At 45.6% G+C, this 10,153-nt stretch overlaps 1 protein-coding gene across 1 annotated transcript; it reads left to right on the top strand.

The window, feature by feature from the left end:
- Window positions 1-8,609: 8,609 nt before the first annotated feature.
- On the top strand, window positions 8,610-9,805 carry LOC123117839 (uncharacterized). Its single transcript, XM_044538511.1, has 2 exons — window positions 8,610-9,345; window positions 9,524-9,805. The coding sequence occupies exons 1-2, from the start codon at window positions 8,683-8,685 to the stop codon at window positions 9,629-9,631; spliced, it is 771 nt and encodes a 256-aa protein (XP_044394446.1). The 5' UTR covers window positions 8,610-8,682; the 3' UTR covers window positions 9,632-9,805.
- Window positions 9,806-10,153: the final 348 nt, after the last annotated feature.

The following is a 10,153-nucleotide window of genomic DNA, read 5'->3' as shown; positions in this document are numbered from 1 at the left end:
CTACCCCTCCTCCCTCTGTGCCGCCGTCACCTCCTCCTCCTCACTGGACTCGGTACCGCCCTCCTCCTCCGTTCACCCTGGACTCGCCGCCGGCCGGCCCCTCCTCGCTCCGCCCTTCCTCCTCCGTCCTACTCTCTCCTCCCTCCTTCAGTCACCCCTCCTTCTCCCTCCTCCCTCCTCCCTCCTCAATCCACAACCCCTCCTCCCTACTACATTTTGATTTAGTAGGCTAGGTCATATGCAACATTTTGATTTAGTTCATATGATTTAGTTGATTTTATAGGCAAGTTGATTTAGAACATTTTGATTGTGTTGATTTAGTATGCAAGTTGATCTAGTAGGCTAGTTGATTTAGTTAATTTATAGAACATTTTGATTTATTTGATTTAGTAGGCAAGTTGATTTAATAGGCTAGTTGATTTAGTTGATTTATAGAACATTTTGATTTAGTTGATTTAGTATGCTAGTTGATAACTCTGAAGATTTGGCACCACCTAGCTATGAAAATATAAGTGAAGAAGAACCAAAAAAATCACATGCTACTATTTTTCTTTCGTGTGAAGTGGATCGTTAATCCTTTGCTCATATTGCTTTACGAAAATGGCGCCACCACCACCACCACCATGTCGATTGTGCAAGTCAAGGTGCGCCAGCAGCCTTGCAACTGGCAAGCTGTTCGGCATCTACTTCCAGTCGAGTTTTCGTCATGTGGCGGTAAGAAATTATATCAAATGTAACAACTATTTTATTTTTAGTGTTGGCATTACTGCATTGTGTCATTTTGCTTTTTTACACAGATCGTCCCATGCAATGTGAGGTTGAAATTCAACAAGCTGACAGGAGACACTGTGACATTTGAGGCTCCTGGGGGGCCGTACACTATGGAGGTCGAGAAAGGACGCAATATTTTGCAAATTGGAGGAGATGGATGGGCCCGTTTCCTCGCCCACATGTGTCTTACTGGTGGTGAGTTGATCAGCTTCTCCTTCAAAGCAGAAAGACCCAAGCTGGCTATCATTTATATCAACCTGGTGGAAGATGATGAAGATGATGAAGATGATGAAGATGATGAAGATTATGAGGACCCACTTGATGAAGATAATGAGGACCCACTTCATGAAGCCATCGTAGCTCAAAGGATGAGGCTGAGCGAGGAGGAGGTGTGCAACCTATGCGACATAATGCCGCCACGTGGTGATTTTGTCGGGGTACCATTCGTGACCGGCCTGACAAGTACCATGGTCGATCGACATGATATGGTATGTTATACTTACAAATGCAAATTATCTGATGATATGCTTAATGTAGAGTCCAATGATATGTTGTGTGGAATCTAGTTGATGATATGCTTATTAGTGTAGAATCTAAGGAACTATTAATAGTGTAGATAATCCATATATACTTATTTGCAAGAGTATGTGTGAGGCTGTTTATTAATTGATATGTTTTTTCTTTTTCAGAAATTGGCAAAGAGCCTATCTGTGAGTTATGGTATCGAGCCTGATGAAGAAGGCTCAGCTGGACTACGCCTTATCGCAAGGGCCTCCATCACAATTTGTAATTACCGCGTGGACACAGACGGTCGCACACACTTAAACTCAGTTGGGTGGAAGAGATTCCTCGATGACAAGAATATTCATGCTGGACAGACCATCCTAATTACTATCAGCAACACCAACCGCCCAGGCTTGAGGATGATGATCGTCTTCGATATCATCTAGAACTACATATGTGTGTGGCTATATCATCTAGAACTACATATGATGATCATCGTCGATATCATCTAGAACTACATATGATGATCATCGTCGATATCATCTAAAACTACATATGATGATAATGGTCGATATCACCAAGTACTGCTTGAGGATGCATGTTGACTATATATGAAATTTTTATCTAGTACTCCCTTCGTTCCAAATTACTCGTCGTGGTTTGAACCATGACGAGTAATTTGGAACGGAGGGAGTACTACCTAGTACCTATAATGCTTTATGAAATTGATATCTAGTAGTACCTAGTATCTGGACTGAAACCACCGAAACGGGGTAGGAAGCTGGGAAAATGATGAAAGATATAGCAGTAGCGAGGGGCTAGGAAACCGCTACAGCTTACTAATAGTAGCACGTTTCATAAAAGCGCTGCTGATACAGTCAATAGTAGTAGCGCGGGTACGGACCATGCTACTACTAAGAGGTAGTTGTAGTGCCTTACTAGTAGCGCCGCAACCCGCGCTGCTGCTAGCGTCAAAACCCGCGCTACTACTAGGATTTCCCCTAGTAGTGACTAGCTTCTACACAACATATCATTGGACTCTACACTAAGCATATCATCGGATTCACTAAGCATATCGATGGACTCTACACTAAGTAAGCATGTTATCAGATTCTACACTAAGCATATCATTGGATTCTACACTATGCATATCATCAGATTCTACTTAGAGATAATTTGCATTTGTAAGTATAACAATAATGCATATCATCAAATTACTACAGTAAGTATAACATACCATGACATGCTGATCAACCATGGTACTTGTCAGGCGGGTCACGAATGGCACCCCAACGAAGTCAGCACGTGGCTGAATTATGTCCCATATAGGTTACACACCTCCTCCTTGCTCAGCCTCATTCTTTGAGCATAGATGGCTTCATCAAGTGGGTCCTCATCATCTTCATCTGTGTTGACATAAATGATGGCCAGCTTGGGTCTTTCTGCTCTGAAGGAGAAGCTAATCAACTCACCACCAGTGATACACATGTGGGCGATGAAACAGACCCATCCATATCCTCCCATCTGTGACATATTTCGTCCTTTCTCGACCTCCATAGTGTAGGGGCCCTAGGAGCCTCAAAGGTCATAGTGTCTCCAGTCAGCTTGTTGAATTCCAACCTCACATTTCATGGGACGATATGTGTAAAAAAAGAAAAATGATATATACATAATGCATTAATGCCAATAACACTAAAAACAAAAATAGTGGTTACAAGTTTCATATAATGTGTTACCACCGCATGAAGAAAACTCGGTCGGAAGTAGATGCCGAATAGCGTGCGAGTTGCAAGGCTGCTAGCGCTCCTTGACTTGCACAGTCAACATGGTGGTGGTGGTGGTGCCACTTTCCTATTATATATAAGCATTGATTTGATAGAGTTAATTAAACATCAATATTTGTTCTAACGCAAGCATTCCTCATAGGGTTTATTTCAACGTTAGGGAAACTACTAGGGAAAAACATCATAGGGTTTATTTCAATGTTAGGGAGACTACACTAGGGAACCATCTCATATATATATCAATGAGACTAGCGAAATTAACTACACTATAAAAGTGCTCCTGCCCAAGTTCTGCCTCGAGACGGCGGCGCAACGTCCCGAAAGTCCTCTCCTTATTTTTTCTAGGTCAAAATGACTTATATACCAAAAGATGGGCACCGGAGGTGAGCCGAGGAGGGCACAACCCACTAGGGCACGCCTGGGGGCCCTGGCGCGCCCTGGTGTCCCGTGCTCACCAGGGTGGACCTCCAGTAGTTATTTGCTCTGGTATTTTTCATATAGTCAAAAACAATTCTTCATATATTTTCAGCTCATTTGAAGATGTCCAGAATAGGTGGCCTAACCTAGCTTTTCCAGGTCCAGAACTCTAGCTGCCAGTATTCTCCCTCTTTGTGTAGACCTTGCAAATTATGAGAGGAAAGACATTAGAATTACTTCATAAAGCATTATTATTCATGAAAACATTATAAATAACAGTAGGAAAACATGAAGCAAAATGGACGTATCAATATCCTACCTGGTGTGTATATAAGGCAAAGGGTTTTAGCTCGTAAGGGGGACTCGAACACAATCGCATTCAAAAGCCTAGAGTTAGAACACATCTCACGATCTCAAGGTAGATCAACTCTATACTTGATACATCTTCATCAATATAAACAAGAGCAGGACATAGTGTTTTACCTCCATCAAGATGGCCCGAACCTGGGTAAAATATCATCTCTTTGTTCTTGTTACCATCTATCTGAGAGGCACAGCTCGGTACCCCCTACCCCGAGATCTACAGGTTTTCACACCGACACTGGGGCAACGGATTGCAAAATTCCAAGGCCAGATTCGTCATAGGAAATACATCCGCATGCCAAACTGATGCACTGCTAGGCACCATGGTAGTGTTGGCACTAGGCTAGATCAGGGCGGCGTGGGGGCCTGCTGCCGTGATGCTTATGGTGGCGGTCCTCGTTCTATTTTTGCTACACGACAACGTCCAGCAAGATCGATCCTCCTCGACCTGGTCATCGACGTGTTCTAGAACTACCGCTGGAGATCTTGCCCAGGATATCTGGATTCGACTGAATCTGTCATGCACGTCCATATCAGCCTACGAGGTTCTGAGGGCGTGGCGCGAAGCTCTGTTGGTTGATGACACCTTGGGACATGTCGGCTTCTCGATTTCCATGGTGGAGACATCGTTGCAGAAGGCCAGGGTATTCGAAATCGGAGGATCGGTTAGACATACGCAACCTTGGTAGCTATTGAGTCAGCCATGTGTCAGATAACTCTCAAGAGCAGCAGCGATAAGTGGGGGCGGCAACACTCGCAGATTTTATTTTTGGTGGTGCTCCGCGGGTGCCGAGTCATGACTTTCAGGGTAAAAACCTAGGGTCTGACCTTCATCGGTTGTACCTGGCGATTGCCTTGCTGAAGGAATTGTTTTGAGAGCATGGAATTTCTCGAGGGTGAAAACATAAGATCTTGAATCATGCGACGACACCGCTTGTGCACTGTTTCCTTGTTGGAGGCATTGCTTTTCGGAGACCTTTTATGTTTTTCGGGTGCTGTGTTAGGTGGTGGTATGTGTGCTGCAGTTGAGAGGAGTCGATCGCTGTGGCAGGACTTTTCTTTTTTTTTCTATTTTCTTCTTTGACTTGTGTGCATCCTAAATGTCTCTGTGACATCTTGTTGATGCATAGACTGCGTGTATTTCTTCGCGGTAATAATATATTCCCCTTTTCGAAAAAATATCGAATCCAAGTGCGAGACAACAAGTCAAGTCACTAGGAACCGCATCGCAGTGCTCTATGTTTAGCCAGGCCAGCTTGTGCTGTGGCAGGTGGTTGGTACTATCAGATGGCTATTGGTGGTATTGAGTATAATGTTTATTTAGGAAATATAAGATAGCATAGGGTTTAGTTGATCTTGCTTTGTGTTTCGAGTAGATCATGTACTTTTATATATACCCACGAGACTCAAGCAACAAATCATCGACCATCAATCCCTCTCTATTACTTCTTACAAGGTATTACCTTCGTACTGGTTTATTGGTCGCCTTCTTATTTAGTGTCTAATTTTGATCATATATTTAACTAACAAAATGTCAATGCATGTCATAAAAAAATACCATGTAAACTATGTTCAAATACGAATCCAACAATATTATTTTTGATGACATGCATTATCGTCTTATTAGTTAAATCTACTGTTAAAATTTGACACAAAATACAAGGGGACCAATAAACCAGGACGGAGGTAGTATTAGCCTAACCGTTTCAACCCTATCCGCCGCCCTGGGGTGGTCGGCCTCCATGACCACCGCAGGGGCCCGAGTCTTTTCCGCGATCCATTGATCTGGGTTTTCTCTCTTTCGTTGGTCGTTTTGATTAACTTTTTCCTTTTAGGTTTTCTGATCTAATATCGGTTTGCATCGCTTGCCGCCACTGTCGAGCCCCGAGCGCCTCCATTCCGACACCGGCGTGATCGGCCCGCCTCACCTCCGACTCAGCGGCCATGCGCGCCATGATGGCCCCACACCGCCAGCCGTTGTCCACGCATCGGCCCGCCCGTTGCCCTGCACCGGCCGTCGCCGCCCTGCTCCAACCGAGACCTCTAAATGGCCACCCGCCTCCGCCGCGTCTGTATGGCCATCGAGCCGTCTGCCTCGCCGACCCCGTCGGTTCGGCTGTGTCGGGCCAGCTGCTTTGGGCTCGCAGGCTGCCTCGAGCTATGGCGCCACTTCTGCATTGGCAGTCGGGTGCCGGGTGCTAGCCGCTCGTTCACACGCCGTTACCCACCACCAATCATCGTTGGCTTCATCTCAGACTCTGTCGCGACCCCGCCTCCACCAAGCAGCGTCCCAGACCTCGCGCGCAGTTGGATTGATCACCCGCCCATTCGCGATCCATCTCCTCTACGTCGTGCGGTATATCTGACCTGTCGGTTGCGCACGCCTCCGCAGGTCCCCTGAAGATTGTCCTGAATACATCGCCACCCCTCTGCCGATCGAGCAATGGGTTGCCACTGTGTCGGCCCGTCGAGCTGTAGCGCCGCCGCCGGGTGGTTATCTCCAAGGCTACCCAGGCCCGTGAGCAGTCGTTGCATCGCCCCTTCGGGTCGTAGCGCCACAGCATGCGGTCCCCGCGGCTGCACTGACTCATGCACCACTGTTGTGCCACCCCTTCGGGCCACAACGTTGTAGCATGCGGTCCATTCTGCCGCCCCGAGGTCTTCCCGCCGTGGCTCCAACCCGCCTACTCTCGCTGCGTTGCCCCTTCGGGCCGTAGCGCCGGGGCCCGCATCCACCCCGCCGTCCCCGCTCATCGACTTCCCGTGGTATGAGTCGTGTCGCCTCCCTTGGCGCGAGAACAACAGCGTTTGCGCCGGTCTTGTCACACTGTCGGGTTCCACGCCTACTTCGAGCACTGCTGCCACACCCCTAACCTAGTCGTCGCCGTCGCCGTCAGGCCACCGCCGTCGCTCTTTTTGGCCGCTGCTACCCCCATAGCCACCGCCGCCCGTCCACCCCTTAGACCCTAAACCCTTATACTCCAAGTGGATCATGTACTCCTATATATATACCTACAAGACTCAATCAATAAATCAACGATTCCACCAATCTATCTATCCCTTCTTCAGGTGGGAGCAGGCTGCACGACAGATGCAATGGGAGTAGGTTGTCATGCAGCAGCACGCCGGGCGCCATTGACAAGCTCGAGGTTGGTGTCTTTGGCGGCCATGTGCAGCGCCGTTTGCTCCTTATCAACCTGGAGCATGATGTCACCATGTTCATAGACGACGGAGCACGAGAGCAAGAGCTCAGACCCCTTGCTTGTCTCATGTGCTGCTGCACAACAACCTGCCCCGTTGCATCCGGCATGCCGCATGTACCCTGCTCCCACCAATAGCCATCTGAGTGTACCAAATCTCCAGAACCACCTGGCACAGCACAAACCGGCCAGGCTAAGCACAGAGTACCTCCATGAGGTTCCTAGCCACTTGACCATGCCAGTCTGTACAACACCATGTGAACCACGACATCAATCCTCATACTCAAGAATTTTTTTGTAAAACAAAATATTTGTGTCATATACTCATATTTAAGATACTACCTACGTTCCTAGATATAAGTCTTTGTAGAGATTTTAATATGAACTACATACGGGTGTATGTCGACATAGTTTAGAGTGTACAAAGATTTACATTTAGGAACAGAGGGAGTACATTCTTTCTCCATATTTGATTATGATTAATTATATAGAACTTACATGTGCTCTAACTGGAGCCATGAATAAAAAATAACAATTAGAGGAAAGTTATTCTAAAGTTCATTGAACATGCAAAACTGATCACATTGAAGTGTTCGCATTGTTTATTTAGAGAATCATCCATAGTAAAATGATTATGTTGTTCTTATGTTCCTTTTAGATATTTATTTATCAATAACTATTAACATATGATCGTTAAAGATTAAGAAACTATTAGTCACAATGACAATAACACGTTTATAACAGTTCTCACATAGAAATAAATTGATATAGCATCTTCTTATAGTTTAATAGATATTTATAAATGTTTTTTTACATATCTTATAAGATTATCAATATTAATAAACCATTATTTACACAATATTTTTATCTACAATATAGATATTAATAAATCATTTCCATATATTTCTTATAAGAAGACATTATTGAATGATTTTCAATATACTTCTTGTGTTCAGCAAATCACACAATTAATAAAATACATTTTTAATAAGATAGATTATGATAAATTATTTATATATATATTTCTTATAAGAAGACATTAATGACTGATTTTCAATATATTTCTCGTATTCCAGCAAAGCACACAATTAATACAAGATATTCCAACATGAGTATATGTTAATAAATTATTTCTATATATTTCGTATAATAGGAAGACATTAATGAACAATTTCAATATATTTCTCGTTTTCAACAAAGCATAGAACTAATACAAATTTTCTATATACTATAAGATGGATGCCAATTAATGTAGACATTAATGAGTGATTTCGGTGTATATCTCATATCACAGCAAAGCACACATTAAAAGCTGTTTTTGCATACATTACCAGTACTACACTGAACGTATTTTGTCTCTGTGTACAACCGACAGTAGATGCAGCCAACACCAACCGACGGTAGAGCACCGCGCCCCGCTCCACGGGCGAAAGAGCTCGCGTCACTGCATCACTCACTGAAAGCCCATCTCCACCTAAGCATCCCTGGCCTCTCGTCCACGTGTTCCGTTCGCCCCGTCTATATCTTCTCCTTTGCTTCTCCCCGGAGAAGTCCCTCCCCTTATCGCAGCCCCGCTTTGCTCATGAGCTTCCGATTTACCTTTCTTGATCTCTAACCTCCTCCTCCCGCCCTCCCCCATCGCTATGCCCATAATTGCACCCGTCGCAAATAATGGTGGCCCTCGTCGCTCTCTAACCTGGTTCGTCGGTGGAGGTGCCCCCATCAGCGCAGCACCCTGGAGTAGTGGGGTGGAGGAAGAACCCACGCCCATCGTGCGGCCTCGCCGTGCTGTCGCGGGCCACCATTATTTGCGACGCCTGCGAACGTGGGTTCCCCGAATCCTGCATCCACGTCTTTGGTCCGCTTATGCGCCAGCCTCCACCACCACCGCTGCCCAGCCGCCCTGGTGTGCGGGTGCGGCGGCCTACGGTAGCGGTGACCCAGGACTGGATGGGCAAGAGGGGTCAAATTCTGGTCAAAATTGTGATGCAGGTAGTATGTGTGATGAAATTGTGTCAAAATCAAAGGAGCCAGCCCCTGATACTGATACTACTTCCTGTGAGGAAGCATCATCTTCAACAACAGTCAAACCAACAAGATTGCTGGCTGTTAACGGTGGCTTGGTTCCGGAGTCATCACTGAGGCCGGTTACAGGAAGAAACTCTCATATCCTGAAGCAACAAAAGATAAATTTGCTTGATATAGAAGCAGCGTTGCCTGAGGAAGCTTTCAGAGCCTCAAAGTCTCAACAAATGAGAAGGCGTTCATGGCGTTCTTTTGTGAAGCGTGCAGAATCAATCTCCAAGGTGACTTCATCATCTATTTATTCACCTTAATTTGTGCCACACAAAATATAGACTAGTGTTTATTATTTTTGTGCCTGTCCATTATATTAAAAGCTCTCTAACATCATCATCTCCATACAAAATAAATGCTTGAGAGGGTCTGTACTGATTAATCGTATCTATTCAATGCCTCTTCCAGATGGTACTGGTCCTCCTTCACAGTAGCTATCAAGACCTCAACTCTATCCTCGCTCGCTCTCAGGATATACACTCTCGACGACTGTATCATGTACACCAAGGAGCCTAACATCGTGCTGGCGACAAAGGTTGTAAACAAGGGGAGGACGAGGAAAGAACCAGAACCATCGGTGTCATAATCTGCGCCGCTTGATCTATTGTATACCCCAAACTTAAGATGTTCTGTAGAGCAGTGCAAAACAATTTGATGCTGCGGTGATAGATAGAGATGCTATAGACAGTCTTCCGTTATGTGGTCCCTTGAGACTTTAGGGCTAGCTTTGATTCTGGTGTTCCTGCAAGGGTGCAACCTTGACCGTTCATATTAATAAGTCATATTTACCAGACTATAGTTGTGCGCCTTACTTATGTTAGGGCCAACGAAGAAGGAAAACTCGTTCTTTCTGTTAGCGGCAGGCATGTGCAGTGCGCGTGCGCGCCCTGCGCGCGTCGGGTCCTGGTCCATGGCCATGTCGAGTCCGTGGTGCGTGCGTGTGTGTGCGCGCGTGGTGCGGGGTGTGCGGGTGTGAGGGCACTAATCGCGTGTAAGTAGGCCTAGGTAATTAATGGATCACGGGAGTAATCGTGCAGA

The sequence above is a fragment of the Triticum aestivum genome, chromosome 5B, assembly GCF_018294505.1.
Source record: "Triticum aestivum cultivar Chinese Spring chromosome 5B, IWGSC CS RefSeq v2.1, whole genome shotgun sequence".
Lineage (NCBI taxonomy): Eukaryota > Viridiplantae > Streptophyta > Magnoliopsida > Poales > Poaceae > Triticum > Triticum aestivum.
The sequence above is the reverse complement of the archived record's forward strand: the minus strand, read 5'-3'. Positions and strand labels throughout refer to the sequence as shown.